This window comes from Hippichthys cyanospilos, chromosome 22, assembly GCF_059441005.1.
Source record: "Hippichthys cyanospilos isolate Australia breed blue-spotted pipefish chromosome 22, RoL_Hcya_1.0, whole genome shotgun sequence".
Taxonomy (NCBI): domain Eukaryota; kingdom Metazoa; phylum Chordata; class Actinopteri; order Syngnathiformes; family Syngnathidae; genus Hippichthys; species Hippichthys cyanospilos.
Genome location: NC_142390.1, coordinates 2264193 through 2290986, shown reverse-complemented (window position 1 = coordinate 2290986; position 26794 = coordinate 2264193). Strand labels below are relative to the sequence as shown.

The 26794-nt window shown below is 44.3% G+C and overlaps 1 protein-coding gene across 1 annotated transcript in view; it reads left to right on the top strand.

Annotated features, from left to right (window-relative positions):
- snd1 (staphylococcal nuclease and tudor domain containing 1) overlaps positions 1-26794 on the top strand; it is an 89504-nt gene that overhangs the window by 45918 nt on the left and 16792 nt on the right. Inside the window, exons 17-18 of the mRNA XM_088406614.1 lie at positions 11921-12109; positions 24378-24519. Coding sequence (XP_088262740.1) covers positions 11921-12109; positions 24378-24519 — 331 coding nt within the window. The remainder of the gene's footprint in view (positions 1-11920; positions 12110-24377; positions 24520-26794) is intronic.

Genomic DNA, 26794 nt, shown 5'->3' with positions numbered 1-26794 from the left:
ACTAACGTTTGACATAGGAGGTTTCAGTCCTCTGCCAATGATTTGTCCTGTAAGCTAATTACATTTTTCATGCCGCATACTGAAATCCATTAATTTTGCTCATTAACTGGGACCCTTTTTTTTGGACTCCCAGTGCCCACAGTATTGAAGCTTTCGGATGCATCGGAGATCCATTTGCCAGGATTCTAGTCAAGCTTTGTGGCGTTTCGCGTTTCCGTCATCACACGTCCGTACACTTAGTTAGAGCCTCCTAAACGCATGGTGTTTTAACCCTCGCTGGGAGTAAAACCTTGCATCTCATAAAAGGTCACTCTCAAGGAAGGCAATCGTCAGGAAACGAGACATGCTTTACCTTCCGGCTCTTGCGTCAGTGGAGCCTAAAACAAATGTACCCTACTGTCCCATCACCTCTCTATCGTTGATGATTTGTACAAGCCCCATGTCCATTAAACTAGGAAGCTTCGTGGGTAATTGATGGGAGCTAAAGCTCACTGTGACAGCGCTCTATATGTGTGTGTGTGTGTGTGTGTGTGTTTGAGTGTGAGAGTGCGAGTGTGAGCGCAAGTGCGCGTGAGCTAGCGGATAAGCGTGTGAAAGTGGGAGAAGGAAAAGAGAGAGAGAGCAGGCACGACAGGCAGAAAAGGTCATAGCGCCTGTAGCGCAGTGCACTATTCCCACCGGCGCAACGAGCACACAGCCGGGCTTCTGCATTATACACCCACAGACTTTCTCCTTTACTTCACCACAATTGAATACCAAAGGGTTTCATTGGAGCACATGGTTGCCACATGAGTATATAGAGGGGATTTTCCTGCGTTAGGGTAAAGCCCTTCCCCTCCAAACAGGAATTCCCTAGCAGGATAGCCAGTGTGATGTCAAGTGCGTGTAGCGGCAATTTCAGTGCTACAGATGTGTGTCATTGTTGCTCTGTAGATGGTGTGCCACCGTTTTGGGAGCAGGTGAGCTGGAATGGTTCTATTCTGTCCAAAGCTTCAATGACCCAGAACGTACCACGTAAAATCTTTTCATGCCATCCACTTAATCTGTCTCCCCCTATCTCCTTGCACTGTAGTATATTGCTATATGAAAGATGTTTTATGGCCTGTCAAACCTTAATATGGTCAACCTTTTGGGGCAAGGGTAGGGCAAACGTTGTGAACCAGGAAAAAAAAGTCTGTTCCTGAATGAACGGCGTCCACCTGGAGTAAAAGCAGAATGTGATCCAGGGCAAATTTGCATAGTGGCTAAGCTGTTAGTTTTGGAACTGCGTTTGGGGCCTTAGATTGTGCCAATTTACAGTATTCACGGTGGACAACGGCCAGCAAGCGAGGTCACACAGTGGGGTCCCATATGTTCGCAGTAAAACACACACTTGCATTGACGAAACCAATGTTGTCAGGATTTACCTCCAGGACCGACCGACCGACTGGTGATGACCCGGTGAGCTGTCAGATATGTGGGACCTTCACACTATCATGCCAGCCCTGATGCCCTCTGCTTGCCCTAAGGCTCTCTGGAGCCTCCCTAGAACTGGAGGGCACCGCATGTGGTTTGGGGGTATTGCGCGACCTACTTTGGCGCGGCCTTGTCGGCACCGGTCTTTCGACGGAAGGATACAAACTGTACCCAACACCACCTGGGGCGAGTGCTGGCAAATCTGGGCTTTGGCCAGTCACATGTAGGTCAGCAGCCTGTGTCTGTTTGCATATGTGTGTGTCACTAGTTCCATTTGGATTAATAGACCCGCAGTGCGCCATAGCACCAATGACAATCAGATTAGTGGGCGGTACATCTGAATGGTAGGACTAATGGTAAAGGAGTCACAGCACAAGTCCATCTCTATCTCTTCATTTTTTTTATGAGCTCAATAGGTTTGTCTTTTTCAATTCTATAATACGCTTATCACGTCAGGAGTTACGCTGCGTTTTTATATCGTAGTTATTTTCCTGAATATAGAAATTCACAGAAGCGTATCAGGGAGTTGTCTTGCCACTTGTAAGGCGTGTAGAGCATATAAACAGTGCAATCACCCATGCGGTCTTAAAGACTTTTTATTCAACAGGGAAATGAGCTGCACTATTTTCGGCCCTGTCTTTGAGGACTAATATGAGATTTTTGCACCAACTCGAGCGGCCTTTTAAGTGGCCTGCAACGTCCCAGTGCTTGATTGCGCTGCCCACACTGATGCAATGTTATCTTAAGCACTTTTTCCAGGCCACTGCACTGAAATACGCACGTGCAACTCAATGTTGCTGACCTTCAGGCAAAAAAAAAAAAAAAAAACGACCCGATTACAACCCATCCCAACTTTTCATCTTCATTTCTAGGAATTAATACCGCAAGAGATTACAGGCGCACACACCAGTCAAAGCTTAAACAGCTTCCCTGTTTGTGATATCATTTCATAAGCACCACACAAGTTTAATCACGAAGCAGCTTTTCCGGGGATTAATATTGGGCAATAAGTGCATATTAGCAGCGTCCATCTGCCCAGGTTGTATAATCTTTGTGTGTTCTGTCATATTACTTCCTGCCATCATGCCCTTTCTGTCGTCCATTTTCAGTCTTAATCGAACGCATTCGGCATGTTTCCACTTTCTCAAATGGGGGCATTGCAGGTCACGACGGTTCAAGGCAAGACGAGTGTTTCTTTCCCTCTCATCCCGCGTTATTCAATGTTGGAGCTTTAGCCAGCTGCCATTGTCTCCAGACTAATGGGCTTCATTTTGTTGAGCTGTGTTCATAGCGGCTGCCAGAGCCGGGATTAGCCGAGGCGCCGTGTTAGCTGGAAGCGGAAGAAAAGGCGCGGCTTCGATAGCGGTCCTTAACCCATTCTGTGTGGGTAAAGCGACACAAGTGCCCCGATGGTTGCCCTTGTTTCCGAAAATATGTCTTTTTCTTGTTCTCGTAGCGCTTACATTAAAATTCAATGTGCGTCTCCGTATGTGTGTTTGTCACGATGTTGCTTTGCCAACTGACAGGCCACAGAAAATGGATGTCTCTGTTGCCGGGCAATATGCAGGTAAAACACAGTAAGTCATGGCAGTGGGAGGTTCTAAATCTTCTGGAGTCGGCAGATAAGATGCCATCTCTTCAGATATCTACACCCTGCTTCCTTCTACATTCCGACAATGGCGACTTTTGTGCACTTTTATACTCAGAATACAAAAAAGGTCATTTGCCTTTGTCTTCATCTGGACCGACTTAAACTGTTTCATTGAATGTGTGAGGCACAAACAGTGATTCGGTGCGCGCAGCTTTGATTTGTGAGCATTGTAAGTGGACTTACGATAAAATTTCTGCACTTAATCAAATTAACCGTTTAAAGTCCTTAAAAGGAAGTCACGATGCTTCTTGGATGTTCTTCCTCAATTATCTCCAATTTCTCCATGGCGTTACATTTAAATGGAAAACACACCGCTATCGCGTTGACCTCCGAGCATCCTTCTCGCGGCTTATCGAAAGTCGCCACCTTTTACGGCGTTGTTGCAACCAAACTGCTAATCCTAAAATCTCACTCGCACTTCATGTCGCACGGGATTAGTCGGACCAGGGGCCGTACGCTGACCCGGTGACAGAATTAAAGCTCCTTTTCCGAAGGTTGCGGTCGTGGCATCAGAGTACAAACCAATAGGCCGTAATCCAACTATTCCAACATGGATAGAAGCAGAAATGATCAAAACTATTAAATTCCCACGATCCAGAATTTTTTCCATATATTTCTGAATATAAAGCACACTTCAAATTCTCAAAATACTTAAAAAGTTCTCAGTTCTCAGGTTAGAGATTTGTCTTAATACTTTTGCACAGGCACTGCTTATTTTAAAAGTGTTTAAGGCCAGAATTCGGTTTCCTGCGTCCTTCCTTATTGGTATTCTCATATGCTGCTCTCTCAATTGAAGTATAATAAAGGAAAGGTACACACTGGTCACCTTCACTTTGTCGGGGGATTCATGACTTGTCAGGTGTAAGAATTTCCTATTTAGAGGCCCACTATGTGTACATAAAGTAGGCACACATTGTGTTTATTTATTTGCAGACCGCCAATGTTGACGCTGAGTAACAGACTGCATATCATCCATTTTTACGCCTCGTTTGAGGACAACTGAGGTCAAACTTCAGACATGCCCACACTCTTAAATACCTTGGTTAAGTTCACGTTATGGATTGACGATATGGTCAACTGGTTGGCGCAACGAGAAACAGCAAATGAATAGTAGTGCGAATGCAGCACGCACCTCGAAAACCTCGACAAAGCTTTAACTTGGAGGCCTCCTTGCTTGAGTGTTTTTTCTGTAGCAGTGCAATCAGGTATATCCCCTCTGGAGGTACGCTCGTGGCAGGGGTCCCGCTTGGTCTAGGCTATGGTGGGAAGGGGAAAAAAGAAAAAATAGCAGCAGGCAGCACTTTCGAAATTAAAGTCAATAATACAGCGGCGCGTTCCATCAGAGGTGGCCCTCCCACGCAGTCGCTAAGGAGGGCGGCGGGGTCTAATGTCGATTGACTTTCCCCCAAGTACCTGTGCGCTGGGCGCCGCGTTTGTGTGGGTGAATACACACGGATTGAGCGGAAGGGTTTCAGTTATTGCTATACTAAAGCTAGAGCCAGGCTATAGTTTCAGGCAGTTTGTTGTTTTATTTCAGCTGGGACTGAGGCCATAATACCATAGACAAGGTCCAAATTAGAAATAAATATATCTAGCTATCAATCTAGTCAAAGCTAAAGTGACAGCTGGAGATTAAATTTATTAAGCGTTAGAAACTCTGCAGCAAGAGAGAGACTGACCAAAATCGCCTTAACATAGTTTTACATTTGACAGAAATAATTGCAAAAATAAGAAGTTAGCACACTAAAATGCTTACCGTGAGTCAGATCTGCTTCATTTGTTCGACAAAAAGAACTGTATTCAAAGATTTAAGAGAGCTATTAAAACAGCGGGAACTAAATATTTTGGGGTACGAATTTGTTAATTCCAAGATTTTACCCAACACGTCACAAGCTTCATCGATACTATGATGGGTTGCGATTGACTACGAAATTGTTCTGCTAAATTGACAGCACTGATATGTATATAGACGGGTGTGTGTAATATATAGATATCAACAGGCAATGTTTGTGTTTATTAGACAAATGCACAAGAGTCATGTTTTGGCGAGATGAACGGGAAGCCTGTAGGACAACGGCTTTTTGTTCAATTAATGGCAGGAAAAATGCTGCATTTACTCTGTTTGAAATCTATTCAAATTGGACAACACATTAAAAGGAGCCATCGAGCGTAAAAGTGCCCGGCACCTTACCTGGAGCTTTTTCACTGATACCCACTTTTCTCCGAGTTAATGGACTCTAGCGGCCGGGCTCGGAGCCGCTGTATTTAGCGGCAACGCTGCGGTTATTTGAGGTGGCAAACAATCCGTTTGTCACATCTGCCGGGTTAGTGATTCTGCAAGTTTTAACATCCGAAAGGTAAACAGCTACAAATGACGGATGACCTGTCTGACTGGTCACGCTCATGTTATTGTTGTTTTTTTTGTTTTGTTTTGTTTTGTTTCAAAGGCAGTTTTGGTTGCGATTGTAAAAATAATTTCTCTCCACCCCACTCAAGTTGAAATAAAGCCCCCCAAGGGTGAACCGTGTCTTTTCGTTCACGTGAATGAAATGTCATCTCGTTTGTTGAAAATAATAGAGGCTCCCCAGACAGTCACCCGAGTTTTGTTTGGAGGAAGCCTCGGTCGAGCGTCTGGCGGAAAACGCCACAAGACAACAGCCCGTGGGCGAGGGGATTGGCTTCTAAAAAGGTGTCATGTTTGGTAAGCTCGGGCCGCGAATTGTTGTGAGCTTCTAACGGCATAACGTGCTATTGGGGTATCTGCTTTTGCCTGTGGCTACATGGTGGTTTGGTTTTGGGGGGGGGGTAATTGAATCTTCTGCCTGTATTCAAGGGAGTCGTATCCATCGCACAATAGCCATATCTTATTGAAGGATGCCGTTGAAAGAGCGTCCGCCAAATGAATCAAGCGTAATCAGCGATACACTCGGATACAGATCATTTAATTAAGTCTCCCTTTTGAGTGCAGGTGCGCCGCAATCTTCGCCGCTTTATCTCGCTATTATCCTCCCGTATCTTGATTCAGTGCCCAGAATGACACAATTAAATACATTTTCAAACAAAAAGTGTTGAAAACACAGCACACCCCCGGCAAAGGCTGACGCCAAATAACGTTTGCGTTGTAGGGACAGCAAATATCCAACCGAGTCGCCTGCTCCGTTTCCCGTCTCTCGGCTGCCCTTCTTTGTCTTTTCTCTCCGGCGCTAATCCTTCTTGTCCTCTCCAAGTTAGCGCTGATTAGTGGCATCTGGATTATGGCGGGCATGTAGGGCGCGAAGATGAGGGCAAACGAGGACAAAAACAAACTGGTTCAAAAGGCTCCAAAGCAAAGAACCCGCTTGATGGTTTTATGATGGTTCGTGATGTTTTGAAGTTCCCCAGACTATCCCCCGCAGTAACAGACTGCTAATAAAGCGCTGGTATTGAAGCCTTTCTGACCGCGCCGGCCCTCCACTTATACAGCGCCCCGTTTTGATGGCTGAAATTCATTGGAGAAGACGAACGCGCGCACACATTTTAGGCCTGCGTCCAATTTAATTTGCGCTCTCACATCTGATGCTACACCATTCATAAAAGTCTCCAGGCCGGCCACGGAGAGAGAAAAGGCAACCGGAGGTGATATCGCGTTCGCTAGCCCATTGTAATTTGTCGTCTCGCGACGGACCAACTCTATTTACTCAGCAGCTGCTAAGTAGGAACGACACAAAAACATCTGCCCCCACGCGCACGTCACTGCAATCGGATCATTTTCATCTTGGCTAGACCACCTGTTGTCGCCTAAGCGGGTTCATTTGTTTCATGGCGTCACGGTTCATGTTGCGCGTACACCCACTCAAAGTTGTAACTGTTTCAGGCCTCTAATTGCAGCCCACCAACGCCAATAGTTGGGAGATGATCATTTGAGGAAGCGCATCAAATATTTGGCGTGGACCTTTACTGGGCGCAGCGGCCGCTTTCACAGGCAAAAACGGCATTCATTAAGCGTGCCTTTTTTCTACTTTTGAGTCCTAAACCGGCAAAAATGTTTCAGGATTTTAGAGAAATTAAATTATGCAGCTATGCAATTCATTTATGCAGCCGCCCTTATGGACCATTTCCGACCTTTTGCCTGTTTATCGGCCGAAAGCAGAGTAACCCAGTAAAGGGTTAAAAAATGTAAGGGGAAAAACATCTGATAATACAAAGAAATTTACAATAATGGACTGTAAAAAATTTTAAAATAAATAATTTTAGGGTCATAACAAAAAATGAAAATCCTAATGTTTACCAAATAAGACGTTAATATTTTATGACAATAAACAAAAATATAAAGCAGGGATGTTCAAAATGTGTCAAAATAGTCACAAAACAGGGGAAAAAATAAAATGAAAAAAAAAAAGCTTATAATAACAATATTAACATCAACGAAAAACAAATCTGATGGTTCTAGCATTGTTAAAAAATGTCAAAGAATAAATATCTGGTGGTCCTAAAATGTAAAACAAATTTTGAATTTTAAAATAAAAAATTGAAAAATATCCTTCTTTAAAAATGTAAACAAATGTAAAAAAAAAAAAAAAAAAAAAATCTGATAGTCTGTAATGGAAAATGTTGATTATCAGTACATTTTTTTTTAATATTAAAAATTAAAATTCTGAGCTTTCCTGCTAAACATGCTGTCAGTGCAACCCTACCCCGGATAAGCGATGGCTGGATGATCGACTGTTTTCTTTGAAAATGCACAGACAGAAACTGGACCGCTGACTGATATTATTGTCCTAGCTGGCAATTTCATTTCGCGCGACTCTCGATTTTCTCCAATTTTCAAGCGCATCTACCTTGACTAGAGACACTGTACGCTCAGATTTGCGCGTTGAGAGTCATGTTGTGCCCTCCCCACTCCCGCCCCTTAAAACTTCCAACGGTGCAGCCCGAGCGAATCTCCGTCTGCTTTTGACAAGCGCACATAAATTGACAAAAAGAAGCGTTGAAAAATGCCCGTCTCTGCTCTCTCGCATGAGCGTCTGCCTCATTCTCTCAATCTGTCAGCGCAGACAGTCCGGGAGGACAGAAATGGCTCTTTGAGTGACACGGGCTGGCGATGCCATTTGCCGCGTCAACTGGTGAAAGGGGATAAAGAAAAAAGGCGGAGACGAATGATTACGGCTTTGCCACGATTTGTCCTGCTCCCCCGCCCCCTTCTCCACCTTTTTTTTTTTTCTTTTCTCTTCAATGCGGTCACTGAAGACTGAATAACCAGCAGACACGTGGACATTTTTCCAGACTGTTTGCTTGTAATCCCATTGAGCTCGGTTTAATACGCCCCCCCCCCCCCCCCCCCCCCCCCCCCCCACGTAGGATGGGGCTATCTCGAGCGCGCTTTTTGTCACGGTGGCAACCGAGGCATGAATATTTAAAATTCCATTATGAAATCTTAATTTGGTTCATAGAGCTGTGGCAAGTGGAGCGTGAGCTCGAAAACCGGAGCTCTTGTAGTTGATATGAATACTTACCGTCGGAAGTTTCGCAAAGCGAGGGAAGGTAGCACATGCTGAGTCTTGAATATCAGCTTGCTAGCACATCTCAGGCCTTGGACCCTTTTCTTGCGCTGACTAGTCAAAATGGGCCATTTTGTTCCCTGAAATTTTGCATGATTACAATGACTGAAATTGTAAACATAGTCAGACACTCTTGCACTATGAGAAATCCTGAAACACAGGAAGTAAGCATCAATTTCATACACGCAAATCCTCGTAACGTATTTTGCAAAATCGACGGCGCACAGACGGTCTGCCTTTTGTGTGCATTGAGTACAAAAATCAGTAAAAATGTTGGATTTTCGACTGAATCTTGGACCATTTCTTTTGATAAAATAACCTTGAGCAAAATGATCATGGTATTAGTATTTGAGAAAATCCAAGACAAATGCATGAGAAGGTCCTAAACCATCTTCTTCTTTGCTTCGGTCTCAGTAGAGTAGTCTTAAATCACCCGCAGCCCGCTTCTCATTTGTGTTTCTTCAACCCGAACCCACCCAGTTAAGGGGAATTATTTGATATTAGTATTATTATAAATGTAGCTCAATAATCATCGACCGCCATGCTGTGTCGCCACCCTTCTGGGGGGGGGACTGAACGAGATTGTAGTTATTGCTGTTATTGATTTTAATAACCATGCTGTGGAGGCCCTAAGCAGCCGCTTCAGTTTATTCACTTCATTTCATTTGACGAAGGATCCATAAAGTAATTTTCGAAAGGATTAAGCGTGATTTAGTTTTAGTGACAAATGCTTTTTCCTTCTTTTTATACCTTTCTGGATTTTTTTTTTTTTTTTATGCGGCCATTGCAGCCTATCTTCTGTGAGTGTTAAGATGCATTAATCATGGCGGCGGTTGAGAAGCAGCCACCTTAATCCATCGCAAATGGTCGGGTAATGAACTGCTCCCTCAAAAAAAAGAAAAAAAAATCTTTCTATTGATCTGACCGGTCAAAATGTGACAAATGTTGAATTTTGCAGGTCATTATATTGCCGAGGCGTCTCCCATTAGTCTATGTCACCTATTTCAGCGGCTGCCTCCTATGATGTCTATTAGTCATTTTGTTTTGGCGAAGAAAGGAGGAGGGTCCGAAAATTAAGATCGCACAGGTCATTGGCATCGCAAAAAACCCTCGGCGCTTTCATTGATGTGTCTTGCTTTTGTTTTTTGATGTTTCTTCTTTGGCAGGCATGCTTTTTTTTTCAATTGTGAGACATAAAGCTCGGATTGATCGCTCGGATTGAGTAGATGGGAACTTCAGATCCGTTTGTATCCTTGTTGTAAGATATTTGAACATTTCAGGAGGAGAACACGTCCTGTATTGCGTTCCCCGATCAAATGACGCAAAACGTTTTATCCCGCAGTCATAGTCAGCCGTTAATGGATTTTACCCGACACACACACACACACACACACATACGCTCATCCGTCGTCTTGGACAGTTTGATTTTGTTTGCGGTTGAGCTTTGATTAATTATCTCTTCCGAGCAAGCGACACCTTTACAAGATATTGATTTTGGTTGAAATCTGATCAAGGCTGCGATGGCGCTTGCTGCCGGGGGGCTCAAAATGTCTCATTTAACACAAGCCTGCGCTGTCTTTCTGTTTGCAGAACAAAATATTTTACACTCACTGATCAATACAGTATGTTTTGCAAGATGGTATTCTAAGTATCTAGTAAATGCAACGCAATGGTGCCCGTAGGATACAAGTTTGAGTTATAAGCTCACAACAACTCACTCTTGTATCCCAAATCATATTTCCCCACTGAAATAAATGGGAGCCTCTCAAAAAATAGAATGGATTTTTTTTCGTCATCTATTTTTAATGGGAAAATAGCTCAGTACAATTTTTGTACTCGATACTCGAAATTCGGGTCAGTCGTATCTCAAGGCCCACTTTTGGTTGTGAACAATAGCAATATCTGAAATGCAATTCCACTGCATGAATTCAATTTGTTTTAGTGCAACTTTTTGGCTCTGTCAAGGTGTCACCCGCTTCAGTTTTTTTTTTCTTTCTTTATTTACCGATTCTTTCTCTTCCTTTCCTTTCATTCACTTTGAAAGAGTTAAGTGAATTAAATCAGCCGCTGTTTTAAACAATGACCTTGGGGGCCAAGTTGTGCTCAGGAATGACTACAATGTTGTGCACACGCACTTTTAAAGTTGTGTGTGCGCACCCCCCTCTCGTCACTTCATTTCGACACACCCCCAGTATTTATGAGATTACCGAAGCCCATTTGCGTTCTGATGGGAGCCATTTTGGCTCGACGGTAGACCTCTTTTGGGAGCCATCTGTGCTCTAGTCAAAGCAGTTTCTAGGCCGCCATTGTATTTCTAAAGCTATTAAAAAGCAAGACGAACTCAAAAGAAACCCTCACTTATGCTACTTGTCTGAATCTTATAAAATAAGGCGACCAGTCTTATTTTTCCACGTATCCTTTAGCCGTTTGCCTGTAACCTTTTTTTGCCTCCGACCGCTTCCCCCGTTTGACATTCGGCGGTGCACTGTGGAGGTGTTTTGTCCTAATGGCCTATTTACGTAACTGCCACTGCGTCTCCATAGTGCAGGGCAAGTACAGAAATATTCATAGGTAGATAAAGTTTGAGTATGCTTTAAATTCTTTGTCAGTTGAGTTGATCTGACCTGGATCAAAAATGGCAGCAATTCCTGGATGAAATGGCCACGCTTTCAAGTTTGACAGCTCAGATTATGCTCGCTTTAAATAAATGCCCCCCCCCAACTTGAGCAGTAGATGAGGCCAAACATTTTACAAACTTAATTCCGGGCAGATTTCCCCCATGGCCGTGGCATTAACCGGCGGCGTTTCTAATCGCCGGGCTCGGCCTCCTATCTTGCTGGCGCACCTGCCCTCTCGCTTTCTCGCCGACTGGCGGGGGGGGTCTTTATTTTGTGCTATTTTCACCCTTTCTACCGTGAGCGGTTGAAAGCAAATGAATAGATACATAATTAGTCTGCGCAAGCAAGATTTTTGTTATGAGTTGCAATTGGCTAATTGCGAAGGAGTTGCAAAAATAACCGCATGTACTCCAATAATTCAAGGCTGCTCATCGGTTATGCGTTGACCCGCAAATAGAAGCAGATGTTCTGGACAAAAGGTTAATTTTGGTGATGACAAAGCACAGCGGGGAAAATCCATGTTGGGGAATCAATGACTCTAGTGAAGAACACTGCCAAATCCTCTGCGATAACATCTGCGGTTGATTCGTCGTAATGACACCCCAAAGCTAATCTGCGCTATAGATCGCTAACAATGTCTTCCCCCTGTCGGCTTCCAGGTGGAGGTGGAAGTGGAGAGCATGGACAAAGCCGGCAACTTCATCGGGTGGCTGCACATCGATGGCGTCAACCTGTCAGTGGCTCTGGTGGAGAACGCCCTGTCCAAGGTCCACTTCACGGCCGAGCGAAGCAACTACTACAAGACGCTAATTTCGGCCGAAGAGGCGTGCCGACAGAGGAAGGAGAAGGTGGGTGCCTTTTTAGTTCGCTTCTTCGTTTCTTTACAAGAAGATCGTTCCTATAGAAACCCAGAGTGGCCAATCACACTTTCGATTCATTTCACACTGGCCGTCATCTAGTGAGGTGAGTGTCCGTATGTCACCCTTAAAGCAACAATATTGCTGCTTTAACTCTTTCTGTGCCGTTGATGAGAAAAGGCGTCTTTTCGAATAGTGATGAAAATAATAAAATTCTCGTCATACAGGAAAGAGAAAACTTTGCGTGCCCCCCCACTTGACGAAAACAGCGCGTAAAAAATTGTAAAAAGCACATTTATAACTGAAATACAAGGGTAAAAATGGAGATTAATGTTATTCTGTGATTATTTTATTTTATATTTTCGTCCCCCAAAATGAAAACTCGAGGTTTATGCGCTGGCTGAGAAAATTGAAGGCACCTTATGGTGTGGAAAATACTCTTATCCGTCATCTTTTTTTTTTTGTGTCTAAAATTGGACTTCATTTTTTACATCAGACTTGGCAGCATTTTGGGAAAAAAAAGAAGAACCTTAGTTGTGGTCCTTTTGGGTCATCCAATGGTTCCTCGTTTCACTTGTGTGACATTTTTCCATCTTGGCAATGGCAAGTTTGCCCCAGTTAACAAGAACCTGTTTTCCCTTTTGAACTATTGCCCAGTGGCCTCCAGATAAAAAGAGAAACGATCCTGCCAAATCCATCCCCCGCCACCTTTTACTCTCAGCCATGCAAGAATCCTTGTCGGGGACACCTCCGATGACAAAAACCGGATTGACTCTCACCGCCGGCTTCGTGACTCGAGCGAACCCGAGAGCAGCGGGCCAGACAGACGGCGATCTCGTTTGATGTGTCGCGGTCCGAGTTGTTTGTTTTGCGCGGCGGTGGTGGGGGCGTGTTATTTTAATGCATAGTTTGCAACTTGCAGGCAGCTGAGATGGGGCCCGCCGTGCTCTAATTAACCCGTGGAGACCTCCCCAGAGTGGAAAGAAAAAGCTGAGAGCTCCGCTTTGGTTTCCTTGTTTAAAGTCATGGTTAGGCTTTGTCTTACGTGAAGCAGTTCACGTGACTTCCTGTCTTCTTTCCTCTTATCGCTCGGGCTCTTTAGTTGCGTCCCTCCGGCTGTGGTAACAGAGGACATGCTGTGTCAGGCTTCCTTGCGAGGAAACTAGGTTGTCGTAATGAAATGTAGAGGCAGCTGCATTAATGAAAACTTTGCCGTCCAGCTGGGAATTAGCACGGCGCCAACAAGGGGGATCAAGGCTCATTGCCGTTGCATCCGGAACCCAAAACTGCTTAGTTTGAGTCAATGAGATTTTACTACAATTAGACCAGTGGGACAAAGTGATTGTGTTCCAAATGAAGCCTTCCAAAGAGAAGGACTCAGCATATTTGTATTTCTCGGGCGTCAGCTCAAAAATGTATTTGGGGTAGTCGTCACTACTGAGCTCTTCACCGCCAACGCAAACTTTAAGATGAGCGCCCCGCCTTTGTTTTTGGGTAGGACTGTTGCTTCGGGACATAGCAGTACTCTGGAATAGAATTGACGAAGCCTTTGCAACGAGGATATTTTTTCCATAGGAAAATGGACATCTGTCAAATATGAAACTGACATATGCTGGAACAATGTATCGTCCAAAAATGATGGTACTTGTAAGGCGCTTCTACTTTTGACCATGCGATGTTTAGCTTGTTTAATGATCATTTTTCTAACCTGTCTCCTCCCACGTCGTAAAGCTATTTGGTAGTTTTGTTGCATCAATATTGCAGCCTCCGTCGGCATGAAAGCAAAGCAATCTTATTAAAGGAAGGAAAGGGGCTGGTAATTGGAGTGTCCTCATTATGAATAGGTGAATCAACTAAAGGGGGCCTCCCCTCAATAATAACCTGAATTGGCTTTCTGTTGAGCAAGGGCTTTTTTCCGCTGTAATTACCCAACCTTGAAGGAGATTAACACACTCTATTGGGCCAACAGAGAACTTGGAAATCAAGAGGAGACCGAGGAAGCGGAAGAAAGGCGGATATGACAAAGCGTGTTAAACATATTTCATGTTACTGGACACTGGTCTTTTTATCTGTTTGGATCCCACACCTCTAGCTTTGTGGCCGGAGTGTATTTTTTCATCTTCTCAAGAAACATAAACCTTGGATCCCGTCCGCCACTGCCTCTTCCCATGCTCGAGCCATCCATCAATGCCTGCTGTCAAAACACTTCAAGCTGCCTTGTTTTGACATTGAATATGGTGACACGTCCTTGGTGGTGTCTTTTGTCTTTTTTTTTTTTTTTTGAGAAGCAGTCCAGGCTGACAAAACCGACTGCCGAGACCATGAAAAATGTCTAACACAACCGAATAGGCTTGTGCGTTTTCAGTTTAGCCCCTCCGCACTCGCTCGGTTGGCTTCTGGTTAGCGCCATATTTTACCTGGACTCGCTCTGCAATTCAAGCTGTGTTTGTGGCGCGCAGAAGATAAACTGTCCATGGAGAATCTCATACAAGTCGGCTTGTTTGGTTTCCGCAGACGACAGTCTCTTTTCTATTTAATATCACACTCGCTGCTTCTTTATGCCCCGGAGCCACAGAAATGCTTTCAGGGTTGCAATCATTTCCTTTGTCCCGCTTGACTTTTTTTGTTGTTGTTGTAAGTGTAAGGAACGATAACGCCGGCATTCTCTGGTCAGTCACGCACAAATGAAGAGGATTTACATCCGAGTTGCTTTAGCTATGGGTTTTGTTAGGCCTGCAGAGATTGGATTAGTAGGGCCAAGCATGCAGTTAAATTGTCAATGCTTGAAAATTCAGCCTCCAGAAAATGCTTGAACTTGGCAATATCACATTCGGCAGGTATGTTATCGTGAGAAAACCCTCAAAAAAAGTATCAAGAAGCCACTCAGGAAGTTTGTGATATTCCTCCGGTTCAGCTTTACTTTTCAACTCTGCATCGATGGTGACTAGTGTTAGACCTCTGGAAAACGAAAGTCCCCACATCTATCCTGCACGGTGTCTTTACATTTTCGCCGTGTGCGTATTTACCGTGACCTCATGTCTTTTGCATGTGTGTCATGTCTTGAAAAAAAAAAACGAGCCACTGACCACACAAAAGCAAAAAGCTGACACGAGGATTTTTCATACGGATTACGTAATATAAATTTGAGCGCAACACTCGAGCTGTCTCTTTCCTGCTTACTCGAAGCTACTCTGAGCATGTGCGGACGCTCTCTTGGGGGCAGGGGGGGGGCTGCCAATCCCGCGTAGATGGCATGCCGGACCCCGGGAGCCCTAGGGCGTTGACAGGAAGACAGAGAAGCAGATCAGCGGGATGCAGTGATGTGTGTGTAGCCTTGCCGCTGCTTCTCCACCACATATTTATCCATTTTCTCCCCCACGTCAGCAAATGTGTTGGCTCTATTATGCGCACCGTCGGGTGCTCACGTGGATATCACCTGCCAAGCGCCGTCCGGGAGCGGTCGCCATGATCAAGGGGGAATAGGACCTACAGGGAGGCGCCCGGGATGAGTCGGCTGAAATATGCATGAGCACAAGTTGCGGAATTACACGCTGACTTGGACTGTGTCATCTGCAGAACAAACCCAGCCACAGGGAAGAATGACCAGAAACACATGGTTTCCCAACATGTATGTTCCTCAGGAACCCTCGTGATATCGCCCCCTCTATGCGTTGTGGCCGTGTCCTTGGCCTTTTGAGCCGGCTTCTCGGCCGAGGTCCTCGGGGGCAGATTTTGTGGCTGCCTATGGTTCATTAGTGCGGAAATGCTTCAGGCCCTCGTCGCCCCCTCCGCACTGGGAATGCAGAAGAATGAGCGGCGAAAATGTACCCGAGAATTTAATGCCATATGACACGCAGCATTGCGTTATAGCCGATAAACACACGCCGAGCCTTGCCACCCTCTGCGTTGTATGCTTGCTTCGTCCTCTTGGGCCCTACCGCAATTTCCTCCCATCTTTCGATAAAGGTGAACGTGAAGGACATGCGCTTACGGAAGTTGGCTTCACTGATTATTTATTACTCCTGGGATACGTTTTTTTCCCCCCGCCCCATTCAGTTTACCAGCTCTTGACCCCTGCCCGCCCCTCCTGACTCGCACGTGGCTTGAATCTGCCGTGTTAATTCGCAAAACCGTGGCAATAAATGTTCTACTGAAGTTTTAAGTTGATTTTGAATATTGGTGTTTCTGGAAAAATTCAAACACGCCTTTGAACCGATGACAGTTACGTCAGCGTTCAAAATAAATCCATTTGTGTGATGCCGGAACTGGTCTCACCTTGATGTATACTCTAAGTTGTTGTATGAGCCAACATTTCCCCCGATTATCAAATATGTATAATAAAGTCTAATTATAATATCAATGAGCAGCCTATAAATGCTTACTACTTGTCAGTGGTCCCATTCCAATATAATTTTTTACTTCTTTCTGCAAGGACATTACTTTTTATTGAGCGTTTTTATCTAGTGGGCCTTTGGTGGCGGTGAAAGTCCACATGCTTGATTGGCGGGCACCATTTTGGGAGTTGATATGAGGATGTGTCGAAAATTGGCATTTCTGTATTTTAGGCGTCAACCCGTCAAGGCTGCAGTTGTCTTCTTTAATCGTTCTTGTTTAACGCCAAGGAGCAAAAGAGCGATTTGAGCAGTAGTGTGTTCTCCAGACGATTTGGACATTTACACAGACTTTGACATTTTTTAGTGTGCCTGCTAGCAGCTACTGTTAACTCCTTTCACTGTGAGCGATGGTGGGGTGGGTCTTCTTTTGCCATTGCTAATAATGTAAGTATTTGCTTCTGGAGGGCAGCGTTTTCCAAATGCTCTCAAGCCTGGTAATCATCGTCAAGCTTCAGTCTAATTACTGAGCTCATTAGTTGTGGACCTTGTTGGAATTCCAAGTGGCCTATCGTCCACTTTCTAGGTAGGTTCTCCAGGGCAGCAAAGACATGCTAGCACCTCATCAGTTTTCTTTATTAGCTCCTCGCAGTCGATCGTCCTGCTCTCCCACAATGCTTCTCATTTTTCCCGCTTTCTCCTCTCCCCCACCGTAATCATTTTCCCCGTGACTCTACATCATCTTCCCTCCAGTCTGACTCCCAAATTTTCCGTCTCACACTCCACGCCTCCTATTTATCATTCTCGCCATTCACCTCACATGCTCTCAAATGTGAGGTGAATGCAAAGTGCATCGATTCATTAGGGCCCTCTTAAAATTGTTCAGCCTCTTCACCGTTTAGGGCTTTCCCACACTAAGAAGCGACTGAGCTTGAGCCCCGCGAATTGGCTTTGCAGTGGAGGTGGGTCAGTCGGAATTAGAAAAACAAAAAGACAATTACGAAGGCAAAAAGTTTCAATAAGCCAGAGCCATTTTTTGATTTGATTTGATTTTTTTATTTTTTGTCTATCGTCATTCCCTCTTTGGTTATGGGCAGTGTAGTCACTCAAGTGAATTAAACCCTAATTGGGAGTCATGCCCGCCTCACACTGTCGTTTTACTGAGCCCAAATCAAAAGATATCCACAGAGTATTAATCAGCGTGAATTATTTTTTTCCCTCCTCTGTAACCGACCGCTTCGGTAACGCTTGCGGCCGTGGAACAAAAACCTCAAGGATCATCGCGCAGTGACCTCGTTAAAATCTGAGTGCACCGCTGAAGCAAACCCCTGATAGAAAATGGATGGGTGTTTGTCGGAGGGCTTGTCAACTTTTACAGAGCAATAAGCGAAAGATGAATATGCGCAATTGATTTGTAGCCCGCAGGTCGTCCGTCTAACGTATGAACGTCATGGTGAGCCTTCGAGCAACAATCCCCAGAGAAGATTTGTGTTAGAGGGACTTTCTTTCCCGCCTTCAAATGTCTTTTCATATTTAGGTCAGTCTAGTTTCGCTTAGTTCCTGTTCCTGGGCTGAATGTGCTCCTAAAAAACTCAAAGTCTCCAGAAAGCGAACACTTTGCTGTGTGTTTGCGATTTGGTGCATTTTTCAGAGGCTCTACTTCTTGACCTCATGCCTTGGGGAGCAACTGTTACATAAACCGACCCTCATCATCTCCGCGATTCCAAAAATCCTTCTTTGTTTCTACTTGTGTTGTTTCTTCAGTTTTCAGTGGCTTATATTTCCAATGACCACTCATCTTGGCCACTACTCAGCTCAAAAGCTATATTAATGTGTAGACAAGTGATATGAAAAGCTCTTAGCAAAAAAGGCCAGAACTGGCCAATTTTCTGCAATGGAGTCTTTGTTCCCCATTTCAGTTGGCATCCAAGCTGCGTGACCCCCCTCCCTCACACACACACACACACTCTGCATTCTGGCTTTACAAAGATGTTAATTGGTTGGCCGAGTGGCCGCGCCAAAACTTAGCAATTCTCACACAGACAGCATCAATCCAGATGAGGGAAGCAATTCAATGCCCTCATCCAATTTTCTCGGCGCTGCCAGATCGGTATTAACCCCTTGGCCTGTGTCCCGCATCCCTGCCGTCCCACTAATCCCACCCCCATCTTCTAGCTTCCCTTCTTTTTGCCTCCCGTTTTTCCACAAAAAGTGTGATCAGAAAGAAAAATGATACGAAGTACTCAGGAAAAAAAAGACCAAAAAAGAAGAGCGAGGGAGCGCGCGTGCTAGATAACGGCACTCTGGAAAGGCAGTTGTCATGGCAACACCAGGCAACCTGGGAGCAAAAGTGCCCTGTTAATTAAAAAGTTGATTTATGGCCCTTAAATTGCATAGTTACACATAGCTGTGTGGAGGTAGTCCTTTTTCTTAATCATTCGAATGCAAATGATCGCTCTCTCTAGGTGGAAGGATTCGCGTCTTCATACTCTTGGCTCGTTGTTAACCAGGTGGGCATGTTTGCTGAGGGACCAAATCGCATTTGGCTTGGCTTCATTTCGTTAAGGCAGACATGGGTAGACAGAAAACAAAAGTGATCTGGTGGCTCAGCAGTTTATACTGAGAATCAAGCTGAGTAAATTGTTGGGAAAATCAAAAACAAATGACCTTTTTGCGTGCGTGTGACGGATGAGGCCGAAAATAGCAAAGCGCAGAATATCTTGCGAATGGAAAATAGCAATGCATATATGAGTCAATTTCCGTAATTGGGTGCGCCGCATTAAACATCCATCCATCCATTTTCTAGAGCCTCTTATCCTCACAAGGGTGGCAGGCGTGCTGGTGCCTATCCCAGCTGGCTTCAAGCGGGGGACACCCTGAACTGGATGCCAGCCAATCGCAGGGCACACAAAGACCAACAACCATTCATGCACCCAATCACACCTAAGGACAATTTAAACGAAGGTTCCTGGATAAAATGAACTGCTTTTCTGAAGCGAAGGCCTCAGTCGTCCTTAAAAACAATTTCCCACTTGCCATAGGCTCCATATGGCGGGCCGCAAGGGTTTGCGAGGCAGCTTTTGCATACCGGTTTTGTCGTTATTTGTGTGGCGCTCTTGAGAAATGCCACACAGGTGCTAAGTTTGTGTGGGCCCGTTGCCCCAATTACATATGCACCAACATGTCCTGTTTCCATAGGAACGCCATACCCTCTTTTGGCTCACGCACACACGCACACATATTCCAGCAGTCAGGTGCCACTAAGAATAGCCTCTCACACTCCCAAAAGCCCACCACCATGCCAAAGTGGATCAATTTGTGTCGATTTAGAAAGTGTAGCAAGTTGTGATCGCCTCAGTTCGTCTCAGAGCCTTCAATTTGTTGTGTTGATTCTTGTATATGGGAGGAACGGCCTGCCGGTGCTGGCGGAGGCGGTGGCTATATTAACCGTGTAAGCCAGGGTTTGTCGGTGAGAACATCTGTTGGTCGTGATATGAAAGCAAGGGGAGCATCTTGACTTTACTACGACAACCTTACGCCCGCCTCGCCATCCATCCGTCAACCCTGTGCGGCATTAATGCATAATTTATCTGTGAAGTAAACTCACTCGGGTGCTGCTTTTCCTCCCAAGGCCTTCTGGAACTGAACTCCCATATTCAGTTTTCTACACAGTTTGCCTCGTTTTCACCCTCCGGTTAAGAAAGGCATTCGTCTTCCACTGTTACAAGTTAAATTGTGCAAGCGCAATCACAAACATGCTTTACGATTTAAGTTGTCTTGATACTTTATATGTATTATGTAGGCATTTGCCATTTCACTTGCTTTATGTCTCCAGTACAATTTGCGTCGGAAATGGATTCCTTGTGTTGGCGTCACGCTCCTTCATTTCACTTCTGCTCCACGGCCTATTGTAAAGTCACGTTGCGGTTAGCGAATGTGCCTTGGAAAATCACGGCGGGCCATGTGTTCTTGTATCCCGCCAGCATAATGCACCAGCAATTCAGGGCTTTCATTTTTACAGCTCGTCAAATACCACCATTGTGCAGCGAACGCGTTTTGTCACCGTATTCAGCTTTGCGGTCTCGTAAGCGCTTGCGTGACATGGGACCGCGTTATGCCCAAGGCTACTCGCATGCATGTTTGTGTACATGTGTGTGTTACAATGCCGGCGATACGCAAATAAAAGCTGGACCAAAAAGGCAATCCGAGTTCCTCTGCGCGTGAGCCATACTTGTATCATTTTGCATATCCATAGTGGAGCGGTACACACCTCAGTAATTAATTGAATCTAAAAGTGCGGTCATATCCGCAATTTTTTGTGCCAATGTGCGGTGGTCTCTTCAAATGTAAATAATAAGAAGTTGAAGCCAGAGAGGAGTGTTTTTTATGCACTGTTCATTTTTCTCATGTACTACTATCAGGTTAGTCTGACAAAAAGTGTTTGTTGACCCACCCCCAACCTCCAAATCCTCCTCAGCCAATTTGTGAACTGCACCCAACAAAAAATGACCTTACACACAGACGCCATCCTATTCCTCTTTACAACTTTGATATAAAATTCCCTGGTGGACTTGGTCTCCTGGATTCATGTTGTGTCATTTATACAGAAGAGCAACGCAGCAGTATGAAGGGGGGCGCTTTTTACTTTATATACCAATCAAATTCATTTTATCTGCTTCCTCGCTGTATTTTTATAGAACCTAATCATCCAAAAAAAAAAAAAAAAGGGCAACGAGTGGACAAGGAAGAGACTGAAAGAAAGAAGTGTCCTCCAGTGAATTAATGAACCATTCTTTCCAGCGAGGATTCATTAGGGATATAATAGGGTCTAAATTGATTTACAAAGGGCACTCTTATGAATAACATGCTCTTATTGATTTCAGTTGTTCTCAAAGAGCGATTGGCTAATGAATTCACGATGACGAGCGTGCGAGTTCCAATAGTCTGCGCACTTGACGTTTGTGCAGACTTCGAGTCCGCTGCGGTGCGTTTGAAGCGGTAGGACGCGCCGGCATCAACTGAATAACAGGGGAGCGTAATGTTCTTCTAGGATTTATTCATTTATTTATTTATTTTCTGAGTGCATGATTGATCAGAAGTTCAAGGTGTTCCACTCAAAGCTCCAGTTGGCCTTTCTTTGAGAGATCAACATGGATGTAGTTTTTTTTTCTACCCAAATTACACAGCGTGCATTATGGGGCGAAGATGGTTTTCAAACCTTGGATTTGTCTCAGGCGACACACATTCGCACGTTCATTGATGTGACGCGCACACCTTTTAATCAGCGTTCAAAGCGGCCTCCACCTTTCTCCGTCTGGCGCTCACTCACCCATCTGCGGCAGTGTTTTCACCACACCTGTGCTTGCCTTTCAAGGCCTCCTCGCTCGCCATCAAACGGCAAATTTGCACTTGGACTCACTTGTTGTTGACTCGCGTCTCCAGAGGGTTGCGCCTCTTTAGCAGTGAATGATAAGTTTACGTTCGCTGATTTTAAACCAATATAAATGATTGGAGTCTGAACGTTTTTGACAGGATTTATTTTTGAATAGAAGGAATTTTTGTATACATGTTGAGTACATTCAATTTTAAATCTCATAGCCACATTTCAATAATAAAACACTAACAAAGATACACAGTACATACATACATATATACATACTTGTATAGAGTGCATTTCAAATGTCAAATTGTATCGTAGCTGCACCTCAATCAACAGATCATATTTGAATTCACATTCTTAGTTTATATGTTCATTTGTGGATATTTCCTGACTTTGCATACTTTTATACATTTACGTATGTATCTCGTAATGTGTCCAAGATTGCAGTTCAAAAATAATATCACACTATGCAAACGTATTTGTAACTTGCAATACATTTTAATCCGCATCAAAAGTATTTTGTAAATTTGCGTAGTTATCATCATTTCTATAAGAGCCTTTAATTATCGACACTGGCGTTCCCATCTTTAGTTTTCACACTTTGGGATGACTAATCACTTCAAAGGCCTTTTCGTGAGTTAGTGAGAAAAAGAAGCGCTCGTTGGTTTTAGAGGTTGTCATAATAACTTTACACTTTGCACAAAAAAAATAAATAGGTTCATCTGTTGACTTTGATGTCATCCCCGCTGTTGGAAAAGCGTTAAAGTCTGGCAAGCGAGGTGTGAGATTAGCGCGTCCTCTGCGGCAGGGAGATGATTAAGCCTAAAAGAAGCCCTTCAAAATGGCTGCGCCGGACGTCAAAACAAAAGTTATGTCATTCAAGAGTCGCGAAGGGCGAGTCTTTTGTCACTTTGCCTCCTCGTCAGTGTTTGCGCGTCTCTCGGCCGGCGTCTATCTGTGGCTGCTGGCTGGCTGGAGCATCTGGCTCCAGTTGCAGAGCAGCAGTCACATACCTGCATTCAAGTGGAACAAACTGGATGGTTGGCTGCTCACGGAAGGTCATCAGCCTCGGGCAGTGTGTGTGACTGTGTGGATGCGCGTACCGCAGTGTTTCTCCTAATGCACTCCCAATCCAATTCCAAGCGTGTTTTCAGCTTAGTTTACGCTAAGTGTTAAGTGCTATCTTCTCATATTATTTGAGGCAAACGACATAACATTTTATGACATGTATACCTGTTATCTAGTCTGTATACGTTTCTTTTATTGGTACATTTCTAATCATGTTTATTATGAATATATGCATCTTTCGGAGTGATTTATTGACTTTATAAGGAATTATTAATGACGCCGCTCGCTGGTGAAATTCAGCCGGCGCTCGGTCGGTTTTCTCAAACGTTCTGTAATTTAGATGATTCAATGAAAGCACTTTCTGCCCATCTCGCTCATTTTGGATGATGATTTATTACCTTGAAGGGGTTTCAGTTCACAGCAACGCATTATCAAGAGTTAAAAGCTTGATTTTCTTGCCCTCTTGGTCTTTAAGGCCTTTTGAAGTTGAAGTTGTTTTCAGACTGCTACGGGCTAAAACAACCGGACCACTTGGTGAAACTTTCAGTTTTTTTTTCCTTTTTATCTTGTCCATTGTACATAGAGAAACAACGTGCCGAAAACTCAAGGCCGAAATCTTATCTTAACTCACATCTTCTAGTCGTTCCTCGGCGGTGATTTTGCTTGTTATTATCACCTGCCCGCTATGATATTTTAGAGAGAGCAAGGGAGGGAATGTAAGTGTGAGAGAGTGAGTGTGAACACGCTTCCAAAAAATGATTAGCTCACTTTCATCCTTTTTCCCCTTCACCTTCTGTGTGTGTTCACAAGCTTTACTGCTCTTAAAGATGAGTACACAGCGACTGCATTCTGCCTTAACAAGCACCCGCCACCCCGTTTTCTTTGTACAGTAACACACACACACACACACACATCAGCTGGCATCTGGCGGTTTGATTCGCGGCCGTCGGCAGAGCACTTCCTCCTAATGAGCCTCCTGCCCTCCCATTTCTTCTGGGAAGCCAAAAGAGACGTAACCTTGATGCGGGAAGAATGGAACCTGCTTACACACACGTGCACTTCCATCAAATTGAGGTCACCCGTGTTTTTCACAAACGCAGAAACAAAGTCGTACGTTTGCCAAAGTACCGCAGATGCGTCACAAACGCTTTACGATATTAGGACGCGACGTGCCATTTTATGACATGATGAATAGTCATTTTTAACGACGCATCACGTCATTTTGATGTATATATTTGACATTTTCAAAGACATGCAGAGCACTCAATTTGAATATGACATTATGTATTGCAAGACATCTTTTATTATGATATGCAGTCCGTTTTGACTCAACTAATCTCGCGCAATTTTTACAGTTTTTAGTACTCAATGAAACAATTGATTCATTTTCTCCATGTCCGTGATATATTCTACCTCATCTTTTCACGCCCGACCGACCGTTTGGAGTTGCGCGTGATGCAGTGTCTTCTCTGTGTTGTAGGTGTGGGCCAACTACGAGGAGAAGCCCAAGGAAGAAGTGGTTCATGTGTCGGAGGAGAAGGAGCGCGTGGCCAAATACAGGCCGGTCTACGTCACGGAAATCACCGACATGCTTCACTTGTACACTCAGGATGTAGAGACAGGTAAATGGATGTCTTTGATTTTTTTCTTTACTGTATGAATTCCAATTCTTCCTCCTCCTCCATTCGTTTTTATTTGCTTTTAAACACCAGGGCAACTTTATTAACCGCAAATTAGCACGGCCGCAGACATGGCGCTTGTTGTTATCGCGATGCAATGATAGGAATCCATCACTTCCGTCCCCTCCTGTCACTTCTAACCGGGGAACTAACAATCCCTGCCGTTCCCGCTTGGATGCACATTCACACCAGCTGATGTATGTTTTCACATGAATGAAGGCGCACGTAATACATCTCCTGGCGTGTCGCGACGCTTGGTCCGCTACTCTGTGGCGCCCCTTGCCCAGAGAATTGTAAAATCCGGTGTAAAGCGCAGGTTTTTCATTTTGGGTCACTACCTAAAACCACTCATCCCGAAATGAAACCAGGTATACTCGGCTAGCGATTGCCAACCACTTTGTTGCAGCAGATGAGCGTGGAGTGCAAAACGCTACGACTTTTCGCACTATAAGGCGCACCGGATTATAAGGTGCGCCTTAACTGAACGGCCTATTTCTTTTTAAAAGAAAAAAAAAAAAACATATATAAGGCGCACATAGAATTGAAACCACAGTTCTGGCTGGGGTTGCATTATGCATCCACTATGGTGCTGCACTCAAGGGAAAGTATCAAAAACAATAATCAAACTTTATTCATAGAATATAAACTTTGTTAATATAAGCGTTCTCACAACTGCCAAAATGAATAAACAGCTGTTTTATTTTAGTACTATGTGAAGAATGACACATTAAAAGACTGTTTAGATAAATGCCAAAACGAATCGAGACTTTAAAAGACTGATGAAATATTAAATATTTGAATCAAATTGCAGCCAAAAGTCTTAAAATATATTCTTTTGTTGATTTAAAAATTGCTATTTGCGATTACCTGTTTTAGTAATGCCCACGATTATTTTAGTTGAGGAAAACTGATGACATTTTAGTCTAGACTTATTTGATAAAATTGCATCATTTCACATCTCATTTCACGTCGCTTTGCCATGAAATATGAAACTGCCAAAACTCGGCTTTGCCACAATTTAACCAAATCCGCCATTAGTGACGAAGATCCCACCCAAAGATCCGCTCTTCATCTTCTGTTTGGTTTCCTAACACGTCTAGCCGAGGAGCCCTTCAAACTGATGCGAGCGCAGGCTGAGAATTGCGTGCTTGTTTGTAATAACCCGATAGCTCGCGAGCGCAAACATGCAACTGATCATCTTTTCATCATCTTGCTTTAGGCCCACACGAGGATGTTGAAAGACCCAGTAGCGCCTCTGGCTAAAAGCGTTGGCCCAATCCCCCTGCCCTCCCTTCCTTCTCTCTCAAGTTGTTAACACAGCGATCAAAATCATGACCACGTGCATTACCTGGCACTTCACTCGAAGCGAGAGGCTTACGCCTCGAGCGTCACTTGCCACAGGGCACAAGAATGCCAACTCGCTAGACGTGAAAATGTTAATATCAAACCATTTGAAACCATAAGCAGTGTTTTACTAATGAATGAATAGGGCTTAAGCGTGCTTGAAACTTGTCACCATTTTATCATGTACCTCTTAGTATTCCAGAAGTGTTGGGAAATTCAGCCCTCTGAGCCTATTTAACTGAGCTAACGTGAAATTTGGTTGACAAGTCCTTCATCTGTTGAACTACAAAAAAAAAAAAAGTCTCCAGAAGAGCTCTGCTCAAAAAGACGCCGGTAGTGGGCCGTTTTAGTTTAAATCGGCCATTTTACGGTCATTTTGGGTATATTCAAGGGTTCATCAAAGACTGCTTCTGTCCAATGGTGGTATCGCCATCAAGGAACTGAATCCTCACCCTTCATCTACCCCCCCCCCCCCCCCCCCCCCCCCCCACCGCCGTCCCTTCTTCTCTCTCGGTCGCTTTGGTTTTCGCTGACGCTCGCTCAAAGCGGCATTAAGTCATAGCGAGCCCTTGAAGAGCACATCAAAGTGTTGTTGTAGAATCACAGCAGCCGTGCACTGTGAAGTATAATTAGGTTACAGTACAGTGACGTGTCACACAAGCGGAGTTGAGTTTTTTGATTTTGCGGCATGTCATCAAACTTTGCCGTCATGCTACGGTGAAAACGTAAATCCTTTGCAATCAAGCCACGTGAATCATTTTAGTGTGCACAGTCAATTTGGGTCGGAATTGGAGTAAACGTTTAAGGGAGTCTTTGAAGAAGACCCAAGGTGATGGAAAACTGACTTTAAAATTCATTTTCAACAAAATGGCAG